The 24,719-nt window shown below is 40.3% G+C and overlaps 1 protein-coding gene across 4 annotated transcripts; it reads left to right on the top strand.

Annotated features, from left to right (window-relative positions):
• The first annotated feature begins 3,755 nt into the window (after positions 1 to 3,755).
• On the top strand, positions 3,756 to 24,156 carry SPDL1 (spindle apparatus coiled-coil protein 1). 4 transcript variants are annotated; one of them, XM_053991393.1, is made up of 14 exons: positions 3,756 to 3,780; positions 4,094 to 4,167; positions 5,315 to 5,376; positions 7,093 to 7,275; positions 9,328 to 9,504; positions 9,807 to 10,001; positions 10,304 to 10,453; positions 11,067 to 11,165; positions 11,953 to 12,063; positions 14,498 to 14,638; positions 16,164 to 16,273; positions 16,833 to 17,020; positions 18,148 to 18,750; positions 23,330 to 23,418. In XM_053991393.1, the coding sequence occupies exons 4-13, from the start codon at positions 7,117 to 7,119 to the stop codon at positions 18,708 to 18,710; spliced, it is 1,893 nt and encodes a 630-aa protein (XP_053847368.1). In that variant the 5' UTR covers positions 3,756 to 3,780; positions 4,094 to 4,167; positions 5,315 to 5,376; positions 7,093 to 7,116; the 3' UTR covers positions 18,711 to 18,750; positions 23,330 to 23,418. The 4 variants fall into 4 exon arrangements, with proteins under 4 accessions (XP_053847368.1, XP_053847370.1, XP_053847367.1 ...); XM_053991395.1 differs by lacking the exon at positions 3,756 to 3,780 and having other exon boundaries at positions 4,055 to 4,167; positions 18,148 to 18,493; positions 23,330 to 24,156; XM_053991392.1 differs by lacking the exon at positions 3,756 to 3,780 and having other exon boundaries at positions 4,055 to 4,167.
• The last annotated feature ends 563 nt before the right edge of the window (positions 24,157 to 24,719 follow it).

The raw sequence follows: 24,719 nt of genomic DNA, 5'->3' as shown, positions 1-24,719 counted from the left end.
CATTTATGCTGGGTGTGAAGTTCAAGTGGCTTTTTGAGATACTGCTAAAAGAAAAGTTAAAATAACTTTGAGTCACCCTACACACTGGCTTCTATTGCATCTGGATTTAACAACCTTGTTCTGGGATTGACTGATCCCTTAAGTCACCAGATATGAGCCAACAAAAAAAATCAACTCCCTGAGGTTATCAGAAAACTTACAGTGTTATTTTGTTGTTTTTAGCAACATCTTGCAATTGTGACTTTAACCCTGGGTATTTGGAAAATATTAAAGATGCATCAAATTTTACCCTTTCTTTTAAGAATATATTGCACGCTGCAGAAAGTATAACTGGGTTCCTCCATTACATAAACCAGGAAGCTCATTGTGAGGCTCCTGTCCCATTCAAACAAGCGGTAAAAATGCGACCAATCTAAATAAAAATAATGGGAAGGCTTCATGAGGAAGTTACAAACCTGAGAGTTTGGTTTTGTAACTCTCACACCTACTTGATAGATTTTGCACTGATCACATGTGGCCACAGAAGGCTATTTAAGGTCAGACTGGTAAGGAAAATGCTAAGATGTGTTTGACTGAGATGACTGAAATAGTGAGATGGAGTGATTTGGATGAGGTCAGTGTCTAATAGTTTAGAGAGGATTAGAAACAGTCACTGGCACTCAATCTGTTGCTGTAATTACTGAGCTACTCGAGTTCCTCGCAGAACAACTTGGGTATTATTGGTATTACTGCTTTTGGCATTCTTGGTAATTAATTAAAACATATTCATATTCTGGCTTCTGTTTAATGGAAGGTGAAAGTGTTCCATCTCAAAAAAAAAAAAAATAAAATTTTCATATCCACTTGCTGAAAAATCTGGATAGAGTTGAACTTGGGTTTTTACGAAGCTGCACAACGTGGCTTTAAGTTGTGCAGCTTTAAGTGTTCTTAAATAATGACGAGCAAGAACATGTCAAAACAAAAAAACAAACAAACCACACTCTAATGCTCCAGTAAGTTTTTATTGTGGTGAAGCCTGGGTCAGTTGTGCCAAAGTGAGGGGTAGTAATCAGCACTTCTCACCGGACTCGGTGGGGCATTTGGCATCTCAGGCACAGTTAGTAAAACATTTGTCAGCTCATATGTTACCCTGAGCAATTAGCAGGGAAAGACCAAGAGGGCTTTTTAAACTCATCAGTTTTTACCCAGATAAAAGCAGAAAGCCTCCTCCTCAGAGGAAAAAATAACCCACCAACACATTTACTTACTGCAATTAATCCCTTATTTAAGTGGAATTCGTGCCTGCTGGCAGAGAAGACTCACAAAACATGGATTTCCATTTTATACAGGGTCAGCAGTGCACAGGTTTAATTAGGAGAGCTGATACAAAATGTCAATAAACCAAAGTATACAAACTCCACACTTAGGAAACATCCACCCTTCAGTAGCTACTGGATTTGTAGAATCTCTAAAGGGCAGTGGATGTTGCTGAGGTGGGAAGCAGGGGAAAAGTTCCTAACAGTAAATTTGTGGTTACAGTAGCAAGCTAGGGACTAAATATAACCTAAGCTGAAAAGAAACATGAAAATGACAGTCCTGTCAAGTAGGACTAAAGTATTTGTTTCCATGAAGCCATATTTCCATAAAGTCCTGTCATGGATAAGTAGCACTAAAGTATTTGTTTCCATAAAGCCGTATTTACCACAATCACTGGACACAATAACCTTGTCATTCTATGTTCTTACAGCCTCCTAAAGGGAAATCCAGCTTCAAAGCTAAGGAATCCTGATGTATGTCAGAATTAGATCTTGTAACACCAGGGAATGGTCCTGCAGCACTCTGGCAAGATGGTCACTCCACCTGACAAATTGCTAACAGCTTGTTAGCAACCCATGCCTGTATTTTCTATGCACAAGTTGTAGGTATGGTCTGTAAAACTGTCCTAGTGATTGCCATGTCAGCAAGGAGAAGAGAACAGCTTTGAGGATAATGGGTTATTTAAATAATAAATTACCTACTTTGCATCTAAGCTCCTAACTCTGCTTTAAAGCATAAATGGAAATTCTAAGCTGAGGAAAATATTATGGAGTTTGCTAAAATATTTCATGTATTGAACACCAGCTATCATAGATGACTGTGGAACCAAAGAGGGGGAAGCAGCTATTTTAACTCTTAGAATTTAGTAGGCTACGAGGGTGGAGTAACCAAGCTAATACTTAGAATTTACAAAGTATTTTATTTTTTTCTGAGATGTACTCACTCCCTTTCAGTGGAGTTATATGGATTGGTTAATTAAGTCACTGTTACCCTTATTTTAAAACAAGGGGGTTTAGCTCTGGTATTTGGAGTGGTTAATCACACAGTGAACACAGCAGAATCAGGATTAGAACAGGATTGTCTCATTTCCTGTCCCTATTTTAATCAACTTGGTATTCTTGCCTGTCTAGACCATCCTGTATTTAATTTTTAATCCCATTTCTATTGACAAAATCTAGACTCCCATTTTGATAGGAAAGTAGAAGTAGCATAATTTTTTTTATAGTAGTAGTGTTTTATTGGCTCCCTCTGTCACATTTTCGACTGCTTATTTTCCAAGTCCCTTTTTTCTTAGGACATCTATTTCTGTTCCAGTTTCTCCAAATAGGATTGTTATCCTTGCATCTACTTACAGCCTGTTGCTTGAATTTAACCTTGCATTACTTGATGTTTCACTAAAGGCAGAATTTGCTATCACATGTTTACATGCAGTGGCTTTTGTTAGGGATGTCACATCAAGTAGAACAGTAAGTAAAAAAATATATTAATCCTGCAGAACAGATTAAAAATTTAATAACTTCTTAAAAGCTAAAAATTACTAAGGTTTTCTTTTGGGAAAAAAAAAAAAAAACACGTAGACACTCGTGCTTGGATTTCCAAACAGCCATGGTGAAACACTTCTGCTGAGTGATATCTTTGTGGATATCACTCAGATCTTCACTGCTTAGGAAATCTGTGAATAGTGGACACTTCAGCAGTCTAAAATCCCTGCTTGGTACGGAAGTGAGGATGAGTAGAAACAAGAGCAAGCTAGAGAGAAAAGCAGAAAGGTTATTGAGAGCTGTGCTACAAGCACTGAATTTGCCGTGCAGCTTGGACGGTAAAGCTGCACAGAAATGAAGGGGAGGCTTGGCTGAGGAAGCAGGAGATGACATCCCCTCAGGAGGCGACATCCCCTCAGGAGGCGATATCCCCTCAGGAGGTGACATCCCCTCAGGAGGCGACATCCCCTCAGGAGGTGACATCCCCTCAGGAGATGACATCCCCTCAGGAGGTGACATCCCCTCAGGACGGAGAGCTGACGGATCGGCGTGACAAACGAGAGGTACAACAGCAAACAGCGGTTTGAACACCCATGAATAGAAAAGCTCTGCAATTCGTAACCAATGAGTGCTGATGGCCTTGCTGAAATGCACAAACAGCGTAAAGCTCTGCTGATCGGTGAGCCAGCCTTTCCTGTGTTATCACTCAGCTCCCTACTTAGGGCAAACTCGGATAAAACACAGAAATGGCTCTCCTGGGTGTGCCAATTGGCTCCTGCGGTCGGGACAAGGCTGTGGCGTTGTATTTGACACCAATAAACGGGGCGGCCGCAGCCCGGCGGCAGCGCTGACACAGGGTCACCGTGAGCGCCCCGGGAGCAGCGGGCTCCAGCCGCCCTCACGGGGCCCCTCACGGCCCGCCCGGCGCGGGAGGCGGGGCGGGGCGGATCTCGCGAGACTTGGGCGGTGCCGCGGAGCTGAGTTTGAACGGCCGCAACGGCGGGTGCGGGGAGAGGGCAGCGAGCGAGGGCGGGCAGTGAGGGGGAGCAGTGAGGGGGAGCAGTGAGGGGGAGCGGGGTTTGCTCCGTGCGGGGCTGCTGCAGTGCCGGCCGCCGTTCCCTGCAGCGGGTGGGACCGTTTGCTGCCCCACGGCCCGCGGAGGAGCGGGGCGAGCCCGTTCGGGCCGTACCGGGTGTGGGGGTCAGACCCGGTCTGCTGCGGGAAGGAGGGGACAGCGGGGACATGGCGCTGGTGACACACAGAGCCTGCCCGGCTGAACGGTGAGGCTGTAGTGTGTCATTTGTTGTTCTCTGTAGTAGCGACCCTCCCAGGACGCTGTTTGGGAAAGGTGGTCAGCTCCGGAAATCTTTCAGCCTGAGTGTGCAGCGTGGTAGGTGCAGATATGGACTTGTGTAAGTAACTGGCTGGAATGGTCGTGGGGATGCCTGGGCTGAGGGAGAAAAGCCACCCTGGTAATTGTGCTCCTGATCAGAAAAATGCACGGGTGCTTCTCACAGGATCAGAGCACGGGCAGCTGCTACTAGTGGCCCTGGGGAATAGGAGTTTAACCAGAAGGGCTGTGCTAGAGTGGGAGAAAAAAGTTGGCCTGCCAGGAGACTGCCTTTTATCTCCTACCCTGGTACTTTAATTAAGGAGACTTTGAATGGTTCAATAATCGAGGTGTGCAGCTCTCAGCATAGAATCTCGCATTAAATGTTTGAGGATATTTAGCCAAAAGTGAGTAACTCTTGTAACTCAGTAGAATAAATGAGGACAGATGTCTGTTATTTCCCCCCTCCTGCCTACTCACCTTGCTACCCATTCAATTGATCTTAAAACGTTATTTTCAGAGTAATTTACTTAGCCTCATGTATGATATTAAATTGCTGGCAATTATTTCAGTGTACAGCTTCTTGAACAAAACTACCTGGACTTGTTTGGTTCATCCAGAATTGACAAGGAAAAATTGAGGTTGGCTGTGCTCCAAAAGGCATACTTGCTCTTTTCCCTAATAGTCAGCAGGAATGTTGAGTAGGAAAGCTATTTCTCTTTTCCTCCACACTTCAACTGTAAAATTAAGAAAAAACCCATACATTTTTTTTTTCTGTTGTCTAGTAAATAATTTATTAGGAGCGCAAAGTTCTTATATGTGAAACTGGAAGGGAACTGCAAAAGAGATTGAAGAAGTAGGAGTGGGTCAAAAATCCCCCCCAAAAAACCCTTAAAAATTACAGGTGTGCCAGAAGAGAAAGACCCTGGCTGTAGCCTGTTTACCTGCCCCTGAGGCCAAGTGCAGAGCATCCATCCTTTGGCAGCACTGCCTGATCTGACTGTTTCTAAACTGTCTGACAGCTGCCTAACTGAGATTTGAATAAGATTTGCATTTATGTGGGGGTTTAGCTTGTGATCTGCATGTTCATGAGGCAGCCAGCAGGGTAAGCCTGTTCTGAAAAGGGTCTGCTCTGAAGGGCTGTGCTGTGCTGGCAGCTCACTCATCCAGCCTAGACAACTGTTGCCTTTTTTTTTTTACTTTTAAGGTCTTCTTTTAAACAAGGAGTTGAAGAATAAGGTCAAGAGATACTTCAATGGGATTCTGGAGGTGAGTTTAAACATGTTATTCATTTAAGTTAGTAATAGGACCTGCCAAATGGCTGTGTTGCCTCTATACTGTTGTCTGACCAGAAAATAAAGCTATTTTTAAAGTTCTGTTTATGTAAGTGAACAATTCATCCTCTTTACTAATGGAAATGCATGCCAGAAGTTGTTGCCTATGTTCTTGTATTGCTACACCTTGCCTTAAACACTTAATTATTAATTTCTATGTGGTGTCCCTGTATTAGTATAACACTGGTGGTTCTCAATTATTGGTATGCAAAATTCCTGTGTTTCACTGGCTTATTTTAATATAAGTGCAGAACTACTATTTCAGGCATTGCAGTGGTTAGAGGTGAAAACTGAGGTTTCAAAGCCTGGCTGGACAAAGTTTCTTTGTATGTGTTAAACCTGGGTAGCAACAAGTGAGGAGAAAATGCAAAAATCAGAATGTGATCATTCTGGTCACATTGGAAAGGAATTGGCACAGTATGGGCACAATTGTTTCTGCATGTTAATTAAATTCTTTTCTACTAGGAGAAGCTGGGTAACTCCACAAGGGGTTTTTCATGCTGAATAAAAGTTAGCAAAAAAAAAGAAGGATGGATATGACAACATTCATAAGAATGATGTATGTGCCAGTAAGAAATGGCAACAAATAAATTGCTTCTGTGAGAACAAAAGCAAGAGTCGGGTCTTCAATACAGAATTGCTTTACTTATTACATTACTTATTCTGAAATTATGTAAAAGTTATGGACCCTGACTTTGAAAAATCTGCAAATTTTTTTGTGTGTTTGTCACTTGCTGTTATTTCCTCTTTTCTTAGAAGACTCTTGGCATATGTTGTTCAGAAGCCCAAGTTACTTAGCATTTTCTGTCTTAGTAGGATCTTCTTGCAGCAGGCTGATTTGGCAGATTTGGGAGCAAGCAGTCATACAAACTTATGGTGTTAATTTGACTTTTATTTTTTAAATATTTGCTTTGTTGTATTTACTTCTACTAACTTTTTTGTAAAATGCAACTTCTGTCTTCCGTTATACTCTACAGTTAGAAATAGATGAATTTTCTGAAATGTGACAAGAAGTTGATTATTTACCAACAGGTAAACTAAGTTTTGAAAGACTCCATTAAGCACTTAAATAAATGCAAAGCCTTGTGTTAAACTCCATGTATTTTAACAGGGCTTCTATTTTTGACTCTTCCCTTCCTTACCTTTTATCTGTTTCTCTATCCCACATAATGTTATTAGGAGTACACTGTCCTGCTAAGGCAGCTGCCTACGCCAGTCTTAAGTGTTATTTGTGTACACAAGAAATGCTGGACTTAGTGGGGCTTGGTTTATAGTACAGAGAAAATAGTGTCAGCCAAGTGCATAGCAGTGTTTTTCTAAGGTTATTTAATTGTCTTGTACTTGGCAAGAGAGCTCTATCCTAAATTAACTCTGGCTGTGATGTATGAAGAAACCAGGCTGGGTGCACAGGAGTGCTTCTGCTGCATGTTAGACCTAATCAAAAATAAGACAGTAACCAAGTTTATGAAAAAATAACTGTTATTTTACTGTTCACAGGTCTGCTTGTGAGCTTTTTTTTTGTCTTGTATTAATGCAAAAATATATTGTTCTATCCTGATTAAGAAAAGAAATCCAGTAGCTTCTTGCATCTAACTACTCTTATCTGTAAAATATATTTACTGCAATATATTTTTTAACTATTTTTTCGCAGTGTTGAATAGAAAAAGAAAGAAGAATGGAGGCAGAGACCATTTTAAGTCTTAAACAGCAACTCAAGGAAGCAGAGAACGAGCGAAGAAAGGCAGCACAATATGGTTTGCATTTACTGGAGTCCCAAAGTGAGGTTCAAAATCAGCTGGATCAAACACGCAGTGAATTGACTGAGAAAACTGAGGTGATGACTGCCTTTTCTTCTCAAAGCTCAAAACCAGAACTTCATTTTATTTTAACTGTTTTCTGAGAGGCACAGGTGTTTTACATGCCTTCTAGCATCTAGATTAATTCTAATAAACCTCTGAGTAGTTGTAGAGAGGGCTTTTTTCTCAGCTATAAGACACTGAGCATAATTGTATCTAACTAGGAGAGGGTTTCATAGCTAATTATGCAGCAAGTGTGCAGTATCATGTAGGACTAATTGCCTTTAATGTAAAATGAGTGCTAAATGCTAAAGTAAATTTCTTTCAGAGCATGTTTTTCCTCTGTTTAGCAATCCATTTATGTATGCTCTCTCAGTCAGCTTTATATCACTTAAAACCTGTGCAAAGAATGCTAGCAGCAAGACTGTAAAATTTATTTGTTCTCTCGTGAAGTTTTTAAATTTTCCAAATACCCAGGGGTTCTGAACTTTTTAGCACATTTCTTTGCAGCTCAGAAAAAGGAGTAGTATAGTGCTGAATTGTAGAGGTATTATTACAGTTTTCTTTTTAGTAATTGTTGAAGAAAATTTCAGTTGGGAAAATCTCTTCCGCTTTTCATAAAGGCTTTAAGGGTCATCTTTGTGTTCAGCCAGCTCGTGTTTCAGATAAATTATTCATCTTCATTTAGTCTCTTTCTGGCTGTGCATCCATCCCTTCTCCTGGGATAGAGCTGAAAGGTTGGATTTGTAGCAGCTGGAGGGTTGCAGCACCCTGCTGTTCTGAATGGACAGAATTTTTTATTCTGGTCAGTTCACCATTAGTAAGTTTTGTGTTAGAGGCAGCTGAAGGCACAAGTTCCAAGGAAGCCAGGGCAGGATCATCCTTTCCTGCTGACCAGCACAGAAGGCAGGTCCTGAGCTGTCAAGCTGCTCCCATAGGTTGTGATCCTGTGTGAGAGGCTGGAGCCACCTTCTGAGCCAGGCTGGTAACTTGGGTTCCAGGGGAGGGTTGGAATTGTGGGCCTTCATACAGTAGAATAACATTTTGTGTGGCAGCTGTGCTTACCCAAGAGATTCAGAGTTTTGAATCTCTCTCTGGCTCTCCTCTGTGCTGTTTGAGGCAAGTAATTCAAGGCAGTACTGTGAACACAAGTGTGGGTTCTACCAGCAGGCACAAAAGCCTCTCAGAAAGCTCTGTGTGCTCTTCTGTGCCAGTGTGCAGGCAGGCTCTTGCTGGGATTTTGTTGTTCTTGGCTCTGGCCAAGCAGTGCACTCCCAAACCTGTCCTATGGCCAGTCCTTATCTTTGTGTTAAAGCTCCTGCCCTAGGTATTTGAGAGCTAAGCCTGTCCTTGATAAGCTGTGTCTAGGCCACAGAGGTCACTTTGATACCTGACAGCTTTCAGTTTTTTATTTAATTCTGTTTTGTGTCTCGAGAGTTAGGTTATTTTGAAAAGGAAAAAAAAATCTGCATGTTTAGATTGATTTGGCTTCCTTATTACCTCTTTTGCTTTCAAGATTCTCTTTTTCTTTTCCTTAATTGCTGGCTGAATGGAAGAGTAAAATGAAGCCATCCTTTGTAATTAGCAAACATGCAATCAAGCATTGATAGAAGCTGTTTAAAAAAAGTATTCTTCAGTCTGGAAGAGTTGATGGGATTTACTATGAAACAGACAATTTAGCTGTGTTAAAACAACTATTGAACTCAGCTGTTCTGCTTGATGGACTGTAGTGATTTTTAACATAATTGGGTTCTGTAGTGGTAGAAAGGACATATAAACTCTGGCTAAATTTATGACACTTGCAGAAAAGATACCCACACCTTTCATGTTGGGTGCAAAGAAATAGAGTTTCCATGAAGAAGAGAATATTTCACAATTAAATTGTAAACACAACATTCATAAATCACAACACTTTAGAGCAATTATTTTTATTTTTTTTAAAACATGGATAATACAACTCTCTAATTGGCACTCAAACAAAAGACTAAATGAGCTACAAGCATCTTGGTTCGGAGCCTGTGCTTTTTCATAAATGCTTAGGGAACAGTATACAATTACATCTAGATTTATTAGTGTGTCATTTCTTTCAGAAATTTGAACAAGAGAAATACACACTTCAGAGGGAAATTGAACTCAAGAATCGAATGTTGGAAAGTTTGAATTTTGAGTGTGATTCCCTTAAGCAACAGCAAAATGTGCAACTGGATAAGCAGAAAGAACAGCTTGAGAGAGCCTATGGACAAGAAATCAGTGACCTTAAAAACAAGGTTTGATAACTAATATATAGCTAAAAGGTTGTTAATGCCATTTTAGATACTATTTACTTAACTTATAATTGCACTCTTAACTATCAAAAGAAATACTAAATAGTTACAATGTGTAGTCGCTTGTTTGGTTTTTAAAAAATATCTGTGTAGTCACTTACGAATTACATTGAATTTCAATGCTTATTTTTAAAAGCTACTCTTGTGTTTCCAAGATATTTTCTGTGATTGGAGCAGTCAGAAGTATTGTGCTTTTCAAGAATTTACCATGAAATGATACTAGTTAGTTATGAACTGTTTTTAAGTTGGAGAACCTGAAAGCAGAACTGGATGAAACCCGACTCTCAGAGAAACAACTGAGACAAAAAGTGGAGCATCAGAAGGAAATAATTGCTGCCAAATCAGAAGAACTGCACATGATGTCTGAGCGTGTCCATGAGACCATGTCTTCAGAAATGCTCAACCTGCAGATAGAGCTCACTGAACTCCAGAGCCAGAAGGTGTGTGAGTAGCACTGAGTTTGCAGTGTAGCCTAGTTGAAGATGAAATTCTGCCCTTTAGCTCATTTCATTTTTAGGTGTGCTGTCTGCAGTGCCATGTTAGCATTGGCTTTTATTCAGACAATGTGCACAGCAAAAAGTAACAGCTGTAAGAGCTAGGCTTTAATACCCTCTCTTCTTCAGGATAATATTTTATATTAAAACTAATTGCTACTAATAAATGTCTTTGGTTTACTTAGGCCTGCTTGTCTTCCAATTGTTTTAAATATTTTCCATTTCATTCTTGTTTTTTGTTTGATTAGGCCAGTGATGAAGAAAAGCTGAATGAGCTGCAGTGCAGTAAAGAACAGTTAGAGCTTGTGAACAGTAACTTACGTAACCAGCTGGAGCGGCTGCAGGGGGAGAAAGAAGAGAGGGAAAAAGAAGTTGTCTTTTACTGCAATGCATTAGAGGTATTCTCTTAATTTTACTTCACGGTGGTAGATAAACCCTAAATTGCACAAGGTGTGTTGCCAGATTTTTGGTGAAGGAGGAGTTTTGAGGAGTTGTGAGAGAGAGGGGAAAGAGAAGGGCAGTGGTTGGTCATGTCTGGTGGTAAAAGCTCTCTGTTGGCCTTGCTTTGTGGCAGCTGTGAAAGGAGAACCTTTGCATGGCACTGTTCTGCCTCTTGGGGACCTTCTCACAGGTCACTGGCAGAATTCTTTTTATTTCAAGTTCCTGCTGAATGCCTTGGAGAATCTTGATGGGAAGTAGAGCATTTGTCACTGATGAACACAACTGGGAGAGTGATCTGAATATCGTGAATCCAACTGACAAACTTCAAAGCTTACCCTTAAAGGCTTTTAGTTGTGCTCTTGTCCTGAAGAACAAGTGGAATATTAAGTGTTTTAGTGAAATGAAATTAATTTGTCTCTTAGTTACTAGAACTGTATGTTCAATGAAGGACTTCAAACAATATAATCTCTGCTAAAGTATAGGAAATTAGAGTTAAAGCTCTCTGATTAAATTTGTGTATGCAGTACAGCAGATGCTTAAATGACCAATATCCTCTTTGCTTTAATCTAGAAAGCTCATGAGGCTAATCAGGAGCTTCGGGTTCAGCTGGATCATGCAGTGCAGCAATCTTTGGACCCTACCAGTAAAGGCAATTCTCTCTTTGCTGAGGTACAACTATGCAACAGATGCCTGAGAAGTATTTTCAGTTTTCTTTCTTATATTGTATTGAAAATATGGGAGTATCTGCCCCTGATCTGGCCAGCATGTATCTCTAGTCCTCAAATATGACTTCAGTGTTGATCTGACATGTGGAAAACCATTTCATGCTCTCTCTGAAGATAAGGAGTTAGTAAATTTAATGGAATCACTTCAGGTTATCTGACTATCAAGTCAAAAGTTGTGACTGAGGGTTCATGAGGGTTCTGTCTGCAGTTCTTGATTTTGTGTTCGGCTGATAAATCCATCTTTAATGTAGAAGACAGCATGTGAAATAATAACAGTTGCTGATAAAAGCTGCCTTCCTGAAAATGTCTGGATGTTTGAGCTTTTGGGGAGGGTTTTGGAATTAGCTTTTGAGTGAGTGTTAAATGCACAGGGAGCATTATGTTTCATGGTAGCATCCAGGGGATGAGTGAATTTGGGAAACAGTTCAGATGATTTTAAACTGTTCTGTTGCCAGTGGACAAAACTATTCTACAGCAACACTGAAGCATGTTAAATGTTACTTTATTTTGATACCAGAAGAACAAAAGAAAAATCTGTTGTATGTCACTGGTTGGGCTTCTACCCACTTCTATCACAGGGCAAAGACTGTATTTTCAAGTACTGTTGCTGGAAAAGCAGTGTTTGCAGACTGAACACCAATTGCTAGGCAGCATGTCCTTAACAAACTCATCATCCCAGTGACAGCAAGCGTTGTGATTTCACAGTAATAATTGTTCACAATGTTCTGTAGGTGGAGGACCGTAGGGCAGAAATGGAACGACAGCTGATCAGTGTGAAAGTAAAATATCAGTCCCTACAAAAACAGCATGCATTCAGTAGAGAACAATTGCAAAGAATGAAGGTAGGATGATTCCTGTAATACTCCAGGGTGTCCTTGGGTCTGATAAGGCACTGCTTTAATGCACAGGCCAGGGGATTTGTTATCTTTAAAATATGGTGCAGTAGTCTGGGGGGAGGGAAATGGGAGGAAAAACAAGTGAGATGATGCTGTGCTGTTTGACTCCTGTGGTCCAGCAGCATCCACTTTACAGTGAAGGCACCATGTTTGCTTACTTTGGCAGTAGTTGTTTAATGGATAAAAGTAAAACACAACTCCTGTCAGTCAAACTAGCATTCAGTTTGTCTTGGTAATTGTTTTTTATTTTCTTGTCTAATTCTTGTACTACATGAATCAGGTATTTGTAGATTAACTGTGGTTGTCAGGAATGAGCATAAAGAAAAAGATAAGCTTTTACTACCATCACATTGTAGGGGTTTGGGTTTTTCTACCTCCGTGTTGCTTTATTGTCTTTGTCCATATTTTTTCTTGTTGCTTTTCCCTATTTTTGGTGTAAGAATAAATCCTAACTTTCATAATTCTTTAAGTTAAACTCCACTGCTATAGGATGGGAGCCTGTTGGTTAATATTGTTGAGGACTAGTTAGCAGAAGCTGATTTACAAGACAATGTCAAGGGGATGCTGCAGAGCTGCCAACTGTTTTCATGTTGGTCTCACGATTTTTCCAATGCTAAAGTGGATCCTTTCATTTTGATTAACTACTTAAGCACTCTCCTCATGCAGATTGAGGAGAGTGCTTAAACATCAATGAGTTGCACTGAAGATTTATATTGCCTAGATTTTATGGAGTAGGTTGAAAGTAATTCAAACGATGGTCTTAAAGGAAACGAAAACTGATACAGCAAAGATTTGAGTGAGGAAAGTCATTGAGTAGGATCAGTTCCTTTGGAAATTTTCTCTTTGTGATACGGGCTAAGTCAGTTATACTGATTGAATGGTGTAAGAAACACAGCTAATACCAAAAGTACCAAAAATGGAGGCAAATTTGTATCCCTATGCTAGTACGTAAAGCTTTTATTTGGAATTCTTTCTAATTTTTTTTCGATAGTATTGGAGATGGGTAGTTTGTTAGAAAAGCTGTTTTGCTTAAGCTGCTGTCTCAGATCCCTGTTAGCATCCTCTCTCTGTTGTGCTGCACTGAGATGCTGCCAGTTAAAGCTCAGTCTGAGTTTAGCTGATCTCTCCACTCAAAGCTGCTTACCCCACAGGAGAGGTAGCTGCTGTTGCATCTTTAGTTGAAGAATCTCACTTTGTGGTAATTACTGGTAAATCCTGAGGATTTGACTCCTGAACAGAATGTACACAGCACTCCTGGGAAGGCTTTCCCACCTCTAGTATGTTTTTCCTAGTCCTTTCCAGTTTCTTCAAGATCCTTGTTAATGTAGATCAGCTGAAATTTGCAATTCTGATAGTTACCAGGAGGCATTTTAAGGGAAAAGGAAAAAAGGTTGGGTGTCTGTGTTTGGCAGCTGTGAGGATAGTTTTAGTCAGCCAGTGAGGTGGAGTTTACAATTTTGCCTCCCTTGCATCCTGTAGAAGCTCTGAGGAGATGATTGAATCTTTCATTTGCTCTAATTTGTGCACAGAATCATCAGTACCCTTTACCTGACATAAGAGATTCTATAGGGTAAATGTTCTTCTTGCTTTCCTTCTAATCTAATTTTTCACTTGATCCTTTCGCTGTGATTTCTCCCAGTGTTACCTTATCTATACTGACTAGACTGATAAAAATGCCTCAGTTTTTACTAACACCTTATGAAGTCTTTAATTTGTTCTGCTTCTTGTTTTAATGTCTGATGTATCACCTCTAACTGAATGTATTAAGACCCTTGTACTTCAATATTATTAACACCAACAGAAATATTGCTGTAAATGTAAGATTTTTATAACTTCTTTATAATGACAGAGGGTGTTCTTTTGCCTGAAAGGATGTATTCCATTGGAGAAGAGAAAAAGCTGAAATTCTTGGGTTAATATTGCAGAAGGCAAACATGGTGATGTTACATCTGAAAAGCAGAACTGAAAAAAATGAGGGGTTAAGCTTGTGGAATTTCCTAAGTGAGTTCTCAAGGTGCATTTCAGCTCTGACAAATCAGCCTGGACTGAGACTGGCTTCTGGCTGGCTTGGTGCTGATGGTGTGGATGTGGAATGTTGTGTGTGTCCTTGGCAGAGTGTTTATGTGCTCCTCAGCCAGTACAGAGATGAGTGGGACACCTCAGGACTGCACTGCTCACTGAGATCTCAGCTGTCCTCATGCCCTGGTGGTGATAATTGCTAGGATTATGTCACAAACACTGAGTTCAAGCATCCAGTGCTCTTCTATATTCAGGTTTAGAATTACAGGGCTTGAGTGCCCAAACAGTTTTGTGTAAAAGGCTGGGATTTTCGGTCACTAATCCCAGTACTTGTTGTAAATAGTTTTTTCCTCTTTTCCAGCTGCAAATGGCTACACTGCTGCAGCTGAAAGGCTCCCAGGCAGAATTTGATCAGCTGGAACGCTTACAGTCCATGTTAGAGCAAAAGAATGGTGAAATAGAAGATCTTCTTATGAAAGTGAGGCAGCTAGAAAAATTTAAGGTATGTGGTTTTTAGTTAAGTAGAAAATTGTAATTGGTAGCTAAAACATGAAAACAAGAAGAATTATGAAAACTATCTGAAGTCCATGGTGGGGTTTGAAAAGGGATCCAAAAGCTGACTCATATCTTTATTTGACCTGAATTGTATTTTGCAGCTGGAGAATATTAGACTCCTCAAGTGCAGAGAAGCAGAAAATTATACCTCAGCCAACACCTGGGTTGAAGAAACAATTTTGTGTCCTATGTGAAGCACTTTCATATAGTTTATAGTTATTTCTAGCATTTAAATTCAGTTACTTGGTCAAAGCTCACTGAGCTGTGACATCCAATTTTTCTCTGGGAAGGTGCAGTCATTTGGCACTTTTACTGTGTGTGCTTAGGCTTTAGCCTTTGGTGTCTCAGCTCTATTGAATTTCTTGGATATTTAGTTTCTTGATGTGTCTTAACTTTGCAGCTGAAGCATGCTCTTTTCTAGCAAAACTGATGTGCTTAATTATCCTTGTAAAGCAGTTTTTTCAGTCCTCTTATGCAACTTGAAAACATCTTGTCAGTATTTTGAAAAGTGAGAAACACACAAGGATTTCTGTATGCATCAGTGTAATGCTACTGATGTTTTTGTGTTCCCAGAGAGAAAAGCTGAAGCCTTTCTTAATTCTTGCATGTTTCTGGACTCGTTTGGCCCTTTCTTATCAGAGCTTTGGAATGCAAACTGAGGTGTATTTGCTTGTGCAGTAGGACTGTGCTTTCCAGGATAGCCTCCTGTATTCTGTATTTAACCCAATAACCTGGTGTGAAGCCAGGCTTAACCCATTTTAGCAATAATTGAGGCAGCCTGATTATTTTACCAGTTTTGTCATGCTTAAGCTTGATCTGTACATAATTTCTGTCTCTAGACCATAAATAAGTAGTGTTGGGAAATGGAATGATTGATTCTAATAACCACCAAAAGTATCTGTAGGCAGTGACTGACAGAGGCCTGGGAGGTCTCTGGGACAGGATTAAATCTGAGTACTGCTTGTTCAGGAAAAAAAACCCAAACAAAAACCCTGATGTCACATGATGCTGCATTTATAACATCTTTACTATGAACCAACTTCCTCATCTGAAATATGTAATTGATTTTGAGATTTTGACTGTTGATTAGCATGGCTGGTATTCCTCTGGGGTCCAGCTGCTGAAGCCTAGAAATAAATGCTGAGAAAAATTCCCTGGGGTTAACTAAATACCCTGTATTTTCAAGTATAAAGCAAGAAAGCTGTTCTGCAGTGCTGCTTGCAAACCTTCTGGAGTAAACTCACTTTTTGTTTGCCTTTTTTCAGTGGATGAGAGAGAGCTGTCAGTATTAGTGCTATTTGATATTTGTAACAAATGAGAAAGTACTCAGAGCAGCTGAGTTTTATCTTGTCTTTAAATCCCTCTATGATGAGGCTTCACCATCACAATGCATAGAAAATGTCTCCTAAGAACTAAGCTAATGTGCTTCTGAAAGGTCACTGCTTGACAAGCTGACACTTGTTCTTTGTCAGAGTTTATATGAGAATATGGAGGAGTCCAGACCCGCTAATGGTGCCAAAGGAAGCGATTCTGAAAATGGTTACTATGCAGATTTACTGCAAATTAAACTTGACAACTCAAAGTAAGTGATTCCAGCCTGAAGCCCTGGTTGTGGCAGGGTTATCTTCTAGGTACTTGTTTTTATCCTCCCTTTTTTGTTACTGTTTGTATGCACTGACTGCATGTGCAGATGGGTTTTGTCCCTGTTGCATTTTCTAATGCTGTGGAACCTACCTGACTTCGTTATAGGACTGACTGTTGGGTTTTTTTTTTTTGTAGTTTCATTCATGTTTTAAAAGATAACAGTAGAAATACTGTTTATGATTATTGCTTTCTTCCAGAAATGTTGTTAATACTCCTAATACAGGGCAATTGAGACCTTGAATCAATTGAAAATTAATCTGTAAGAAAACTGTATGAAAAGTCTTAGTCTTTAGGCTGTGTATGTTTATTTCTCTTATAAAAAAACCAAGATAATAACACTTAAAATCTTTTATAGGACAAAAAAGCTTGATTTTTTCCTACTGATGTATAAGTACCAATTTAAGGTGAAATTGAGTGCTCAGTTGTTGCTTTACTAAAAGAGAAAAACCCAAACGAATTCAAGTGTAACTGATTTTATAATTTTGCTCCCATCCCAGCAAGGAAACTGAAACACTGAAAAATGAGCTATCTCTGCAGAGAATGAAAGCTTTGTATGAGAGCCAAAGGGTCCTGGAATTTGAAAGGAAACTCTTCACAAATGAGAGGCATTTGCAAGCTTGTCAGAGTGAGAATATGAACCTGCGGGTTATGCTGGACGAGCTGAAAATGAAATATGAACCTGAAGGTAAATACTTCTTTTCTACCTGGGAAAATACAAATTTCTTTAGATATGGAATGACACTAAACAGGAAGACATTGGTTTAGTTCAAAAATTTAATGCTTAAATAGCTGACTTTCTGAAATAACCTGATCCAAAATCTGCTGAGCTGATAGTAGAAAAGCCCTGCCTTGCTCAACACCTCACTTGAATATGTGAGCACCGACTGGAGGAGACTAAAGAATGCAGTTTTACAGTTAAAAATGGCAGTGTTCAGGGGCTTTATAGAGCACAGGTAGATAACCAGACTCAAGTGGGTGGGATCAAATCTCAGGTGTTTCCCATAATAGCAGCAATGTCTTTGTAGTGATGAGAAGTCTTGGGTCTCAAGATGTAGGCAGCTGATTGGAGCTTTGGAATAAGGTGCAAGGCATTTACAGGAAAACAGTTCAGTAGCTCAAGTTAATATGGATTAAATTTTGGCTAAAGAGACCCACTTGACAAACAGCTGGTACCTGAGTATGTGCAAAGCAAGGGAGCTGTGGAGGAAGAGGATTCTATTTAAACTGAGAGCAAGTTTATATGAGATACTAGGATGAAACTTCCCAGTGAGGGTGGTGAGGCCCTGGCTCAGGCTGCCCAGAGAAGCTGTGGCTGCCCCATCCCTGGCAGTGTCCACGGACAGGTTGGATGAGGCTTGGAGCACCCTGGGATAGTGGAAGGTGTCCCTGCCCATGGCAGGGGCTGGGAATGAGATGGGCTTTAAAGTCCCTTCCAATCCAAACAATTCTGGGATTCCATGAACGGGGAACCAGATAGGAAAGTTGTTTTTGTCCACACCCAAAGGATTTAACTTTAAAATGTTATTTGTGGAAGCTTACCTCAGCAGCCTGCAGTTCAGAGCATTTAATTTAAAGCCTTGGTGAAAAGACAGAGTGAATGAGGAGAAAGATGTCTCTTTGTCAAGCTAACTTCTGTTGGGATGGTCAGATAGAATAAGAAACATTCTTTAAGGGATATAAATTGTTTATTAAGAATTATTCCAAGCTCTTTAGTGAGGTGAAATATTCTTACTTTTATTGTGAGCATGTTGGGGGACAAGTCATCTCCAGCTTCTCTTTTGTACAAAAAGTATATTCCATTTTTTCCTTCAGAATTACTTAAAGGTTCTAAAATTAAAAAGAAGAGGGAGAGAATTCCAGTGAACACAACTTGTGAATACTTCGACAGCAAAAATACTTCAGTGAAAGAAACTGCTCTCACTCAATTGCCAAGTAAGGAAGGGAAAAAGATGACTGCCAAGAGCCTTGAGCAAAGTGATGCTTCTCCAAAAAGACAGCCTATCCAAGCATCCCCACTACAAACAGCTCTCCAGGCAATACGAAACATTGTTGAACCTGAAAGAGAAAGAAAAAGAGTTAAAATTCAAGATGAGAATCATGTCACCTTTACTTCGAATAGCAGAAGTGGAAACAATTCCCCAGCTCCAGCTGTCCCCAGGTCAGTGTCAGCTTCTGTCTCTGCTCCAGGCAGTCAGCACAGACCTGCATCTCTTTTCTTTCGCTGCATGAGCTGTGCTCTCCACTGCTTTATCTATTTCCTCAGTGTTGCATGCAGTGTCATTCCTCAGCTCCGGCTGCCCACGCTCAACCTCTCGCTACCTTTTAGAAGGACTCAAACACTGACTAATAAAAAAGACTCTCGGAACAGTCTCTGAAATAACTTTCCCATTGCTTGAAGACATTTAAGGTGTGCAGGTAGCATGACAGCTCACTTGGTTTGCTCCAGCATCAGAAACTTTGTGTTCTTGGTCCCCTCAAAACTGCCACACGGCTGTGTTACAGCTCAAGGTAATAAAGGCAGCTGGAATCACACTCCAGTTTCATACCTAATTTCAGCCCCCAGCCACTTCCAGATTTAGCTAAAAGCCTAAAAATTATTTAAGTAATTCTTCACCTGAATTGTGTTAACTTTCATTGTACGAGATAATAGAGAATTAATTAGCTGTCTGTGTTGTCAGACAAATGAAATGCATGGTCTGGATGCACAATAGCTGGAAACATAACTGCCAAATTAAGATGAAAAATTTTCCCCTGAACTGAGAATTGAAGTTACTTTATCATCTAGTAAAAAGTAACTGAGAACAGTCATTATGTCCAGCTTTTTTTATCCTGGTGAAAACAATACTGACTTTGATTTTCTACTTTTTCAACTATTGCTTTTGGTATTCTCTTTATACTCTTTGTAAACACATATTCAAGTGATTGCAGGTAGAAAAGAAGTCTAGGCTGGTCCAAAGGTTTAGAGCTCGCAACTTGCTAATAGCTGCTGGAAGAAATAGCCAAAGTTAATGGCATTCAGGGTAATTGGATTGATGCTTTGGCTCTTGGATCAATTCCTCAAGGTTGCATGCATGTAATAAACAGATTTAAAGTAGCCAAATACTGCAGACTTCTTAAACTGTGGAGAGAATATGGCAGAAACAGCAGTTTTAGCAGCTGTGTCAAAATGAGGGATTGTTAGTGAGGAGGGAAGATCAGGAAGGTCAGATGTGGATGAAAGTGGAGAAGAAAGATTGGTATAATTTAGTGATGGTGTTGGGTTTTGACAATGTCCTCTACACGTAAAGGAACGGGCAGAATGTAACCTGATATGAAAAGGTTCACTTCTTCATATTGCTTAGGGAAAAGAAGATATAATGTCTGCTTACAGGAAACTGTTGGAAATAGTTTACGGGAACTGAAGGGGGAAACCTACTGGAGCTGGGGTGAGGAGTGGAAATTATTTATGGAGTTGATGCTGGAAAGCAGAGAGAGTAGAAAAAGTGGAAGAGGAAGATGAAACCATAGTTCAGAGGGAGGTTTCTAATCTTGCACCCTTTTGCCGTTGGTTCAAATAAGGAACAAAAGATGAAAAATATTTGAAAAATAAAAACCACAAACACAATTAATTAAGCTGCCACAAAACTCCAGATAAACTGTTAAGCTTTTTTTTTGTGATACTGTGAGTCTGTAAAAGGCAAATCCAGGCAGAAAGTTCTGTTTGTTTCTGATTGTGTTAATGAGCTACTAAAACCCCAGGTTGTGATACTAAACTAACATTAAGGATTTACTTACCCCTAATCTGTTATGTGTGCTATAAAATAGGAAGTCATATTAAAGTCTGAAAATTTGAGAATCTGGGTTGCTAAACACTGAAAGAATCTCTGGACTGTTCTGTGATGGATGTGGCTGAACCTTGGGCACAGAAAATATTGGCATATCGATCAGGAGTGGGGACCTGGGAAGGGAGAGTTTGTGGGAGGAAAAAATAAGGGTGGATAATTGTCAGTGTTTCATCTTGCGTTAACTAAAATGTGATGCTGCAGCTGAAAAGGCTGTTGTGGTCTCTGGGGATTGGTTTTGTGCCTGGAATAGTTTTTGTGCAGTAATTATTTGAGCTCTGACATTGGCCTGGAATTGTGGGAGAACAGAGCCACTTTAGCTGTGAAAGGGCTGCAAACTTTGTTTCTAGAAAGTGGGGTTTGAATTTGTCATCTCAGCCCAGGAGGCGATGAGGAAGTGGTCAGAAGTGATCTGGGTGTGCTTGTGGAGGTGACAAACTCCCCTGTGTGAAGAGACTTTCTTGCTGAGATCTAAGCAGGTACAGCTGGATGATCTCAGCCAACACCTGTGTGTGCAGGACACCTCTGTGTCCTTCCAGAGGGCTGCAGCCAGCACTGCAGTCACTCATTAGGTGGTGGCACTGATCAGGTTGTGACATGAGTGCTGAGACTACAGATTAAAATATTCACGTGGTGATTATTACTTCTCAATGCATGCTGGAATTCTGGCAATGCAAAGGTTATGTGCAGTGATCTTTTGTTTGGCCAACTAACTGGTCAATAGACATAAACATTTCTCTATTGAAATGCTTTTCTTCTCTTCTTAAACTGAAATAGCAGACTCTAGCCCTTGCTGCACAGTTTATATTGCATTGAGATTTGAGGCAGTTTGCCTGAGTTTGATCTAAAGAAGAGCTTGGATTTGCTCCCTTAAATTATTTAGTTGGATTATATACACCAAATCTACTTCACTTGGGCTTTGTCCAATTGCCTGTGGCCATTTGGCTCAGCAGGAGCTCTGGATAAACTAATAATATTCTTTGGGGTTTTAGGCACAGCCCTCAGCTGTGGGAAGTAAAACTCCACCTGATGAAACAAGTTCATCTTCCTTAAACAGGTAGAAGGAGCCTCAGTTATATCTCAGTTTTGGTCTGTAGAGTCAGAGCTTAAATCATGTCATAATTTCACCAGCATTTGCTGGTGTTTAAGCACTGTCTGTTCTTTCTGATCCATTCCCTGTGCTGGCACCTGGTGAACCAGGACAGGGCTCTAAGGGTGCTCTCTGAGGGCTGTGGGGTGAACCTCAGCTTGCTGTCAGCTCGCTATCAGCTGCTCCTCCCTCTCTTCCATAGGACAGATGAGAGCACTGGATGGAAAAAGTTAGTGGGTAAAGATGACCGAGGTCATGGGCAAACCAGACTTGGGGAAGATTAAATCCCTGCCAGTTAAAGACAGTGGGGCAGTGAGAAAGAAAAAAAGAAAACTGCTCCAGCCTTTCTTCCCAGGCTCAGCTTCACTCCCTCAGTCCTGGCTTCTGTCTCCCCAAGAGGCACAGGGTGAATGTGATTGCCAGAGCTGTTACATTACAGGCTAAGAGAATTATATAATACCATAAAAGGGCAATATTGTGCATAAATCCACTTGTGCTGCTTTGGGATGTAACTTAAGTGAATGTGGTTTTTATTTGTTCTTCTGCTTTGGGTTCTTTCTGCTCGTTCATAGGGACTCACTTGGCAATTTTGGCCATTAGAGTAGTGGTTTTGGTGGCCTTGGACAGGGGCTGTTAAAGGCAGAAGAGTAGGAGGGACAAATGAAGGGAATCTGCCATAGGAGCAGGTTCATAAACAGAAATGATCCATCCCCAGCTGCAGCTGCTGGGGGAGTGCAAACCACATGATGGCTACTGAGAACACATTTTTTTTCTTCCCTGAATAATTCCTTCTAGCTGTAAGCACATAAGGATTTGTCCAACTCAAAGTGAAGGTGACCATGGACTGAAGGTGCTCAGCCATCAGAGTTACAGATGTGGCCTTAGTGCAAAGCACATGGTGGAGCAAACCCTGATCTAGAGGAGGTGCACGGCAGAGCCTGGTTTTCTTCAGCCTGTTGAGACAGTGCTTACAGGGAATACCATGCACAAGGCCTGCAGTGCATCATACCTTGACAGCAGTCTGAATCTGTAGCTGAATTTCCCCAATTTTTTTTTTGTTACAGCTCCTTTCATAGTCCTCAAGTTCACCTGCACCTTCCTGTATTGCAAATAAGTCTCTAACAACTGAGTAGCAGCTATTTGTGTTGGGGAAAACATCACTGAAAGCAGCTGTCCATGGTGTGGGTGGCTCACTGGGGGCTCCTGTGACCACTAAAAATCCACAAGATCACCAGAGAATTGCTTTAATGTGTGTGCTGATAAATGTGTGTAGAGTTTGTGTTGTTATATAAAGTGATGTTTAATTTGGAACTTCATTTTCCATAATTTCTTTCGTTGTGAAAATAATCATGTGTAACAGTCAATGGGGTGTGAGTAATTTGGTTGGGTAAAACATCACTATACATCAATTGTTCTAATAGCATGTTTGCATGTTCATTAAATTAAAAACAAGATTTAGGCATCTGAGCGCAATCTGATGTTTTGATTTCAGAATTATCTTTTTAACAACGAGGCAGTTTTATCCCCATTCACATTCATAGCAGAATTAAAACTTGTCAGTGGACAAATTATATCATTTAGAGGCTGAAAATAAATCTTCCCCCAGCTGAAGATATTCAAGCACTAAGCTGAAGGCCATAGTGGTGTAGAACAAGGCTGAAGCATATTTTAAGGGTAGGTTTTTGGTAGTGTAGAAGCAAGAAGCTTGATTTCATTCCATTTGTATGGTGTTGCTCAGACTTTTCACCTGGAGTTGTGCTTTTGGGGACTGGATCTCCTTTCTGTGCATGACACAGTCACTGGTGTTTCTGAAGGCTGATCTCAGCCACTTCACATCTTCAATAATCTTCCTTACCAAACATTTCAGCAGCTGAGGTGTGGGGGGAGGTTTTTAATGATGAAATGTGATTAGGACTGATAGAAAAATGCTTTGGTTTAGTCTCATTTTCTTCTTAAACTTGCTTGCTCTGTCTCTGTATATGGATGGTTTGCCAGCTGGCTTGTTGATTTTGCCTAAAATTCTTATTTTAGTCCAGGTTTATATTAACTAAGTATATATTTAGAATGGTTGCTTTGCCTGTAGGTTAACAGCTGAATCCAGATTTGAAACTACAGAAGAAGATAAGAGAGAAACTAAAATCTCAACAGAGAAGAAAACACAGAAGAAAAAACATTCCACATTGTACGTATCTTCTAAGGCAAGTTCTGAAACTCAGTGTGCTCAGCAGTAAGTCACTTCTGCAGGGAACCTGGACACTTTGGGGTCCTGCTTCAGCAGGAGCTGCTGAGTGAACTCTGTCTCACATCAGTGCCCAGGTTGCTCACTTGAATATTGATCTGCCTGCTGTTATGAAGGGTGTGATTGCCTGGCAGAGCTGCACTTTTGATGCCTTCCCTGAGGGCACCTCTTGTGTTCCCTGCACTTGACCTGAGGCGTGGCCAGTTCTCCACTCTTGGCAATTCTCTGAACACATTCATTGCTCTTTCTTTGAAGCACAGGGCTGTTGTGGAGGAGAAGTTCTGGCTAACAGAGGTTTTATTATATGGTAAGACAGACTAGATGGGGTTGATGGAGAACTCAATTAAGTGATGTGCTCCTAAATTTTTTCCAGTTTCCAGATTCAGAATTCTTAATATTTTTCCTCCTAAAGTGTTACTTTTCAACTTTCAGGCTGGCCTTTTTGCAAAAGTGCATGTGAATCACTCCATGTGTTTTGTTGGTCAGTATTTGAAATTCTATGGATTCTTGTATTTGTACTATTAATTAAAATAAAGGTTTGTTTCTTTCTTTATAAAATGTAGTCTGTATTGTATTTGAAAAGAAACATGTATCCATTTTTTAAATGAAGTTGATGTCTTTTGTAGAACTTGTTTAAAAAAAAGTACCTCAATAAATGATAAGAAAGTGTACTGCAGGTGCTGTGTGTCATGTTTTTAGGGGACAATTCTGTAACTTCCTGAAGTTCATGCAGAATAATTCTGAGGAGACCTTTTAAGCTAGGTATTTGTATAGAAGTTGGATTACTCCATTTGAGTCATGATTTGAGCTCCCTCTGGTGAATGGATTGGCCAGTTTCTAAGTAAAAGACTCAGTAATTAAGGTGAAAGATCTTTAACACTTTTTTTTTAAATCCATCATGGAAAAGAAAACATTGGGGAGCAATCTTGCAACCCCCTGGTTTGTTTACAGTTCTGCCAGGTCTGAAGTGGTGCCTGGGATTTTGTTAACTCTGGTGACTTTAGCTCACCAGTCACTTACCTCAACAAAACCTGAATTCTGATCACAGCAGAAGTGACTAAAAAGGTGGGAATGTCTCCATAAATGACCACATCTTCTCCCTTTCCAGGCAGCTCCATCTCGTTATCAGAGCATTTCTGCACAGTTCTGTTTAGGCACAGCCCAGTGGCTGCTACTTCTGTTGAACAAAATAATCAGAAATCTGTGTGTCACACAATCAGATTTTGTCACTTCA

Source organism: Vidua macroura, chromosome 15, assembly GCF_024509145.1.
Source record: "Vidua macroura isolate BioBank_ID:100142 chromosome 15, ASM2450914v1, whole genome shotgun sequence".
In the NCBI taxonomy this organism is placed as follows: domain Eukaryota; kingdom Metazoa; phylum Chordata; class Aves; order Passeriformes; family Viduidae; genus Vidua; species Vidua macroura.
Note: the sequence above shows the minus strand (reverse complement) of the source record. Positions and strands in the feature narration are given on the sequence as shown.

Bases quoted from the DNA above. Each gene is read 5' to 3' on its own strand.
- SPDL1 (XM_053991393.1), top strand. From the start codon at position 7,117: ATGGAGGCAGAGACCATTTTAAGTCTTAAACAGCAACTCAAGGAAGCA. The intron at 12,064-14,497 runs GTAGGATGATTC...CCTCTTTTCCAG, and splicing joins AACAATTGCAAAGAATGAAG to CTGCAAATGGCTACACTGCT. The intron at 16,274-16,832 runs GTAAGTGATTCC...CTCCCATCCCAG, and splicing joins ATTAAACTTGACAACTCAAA to CAAGGAAACTGAAACACTGA.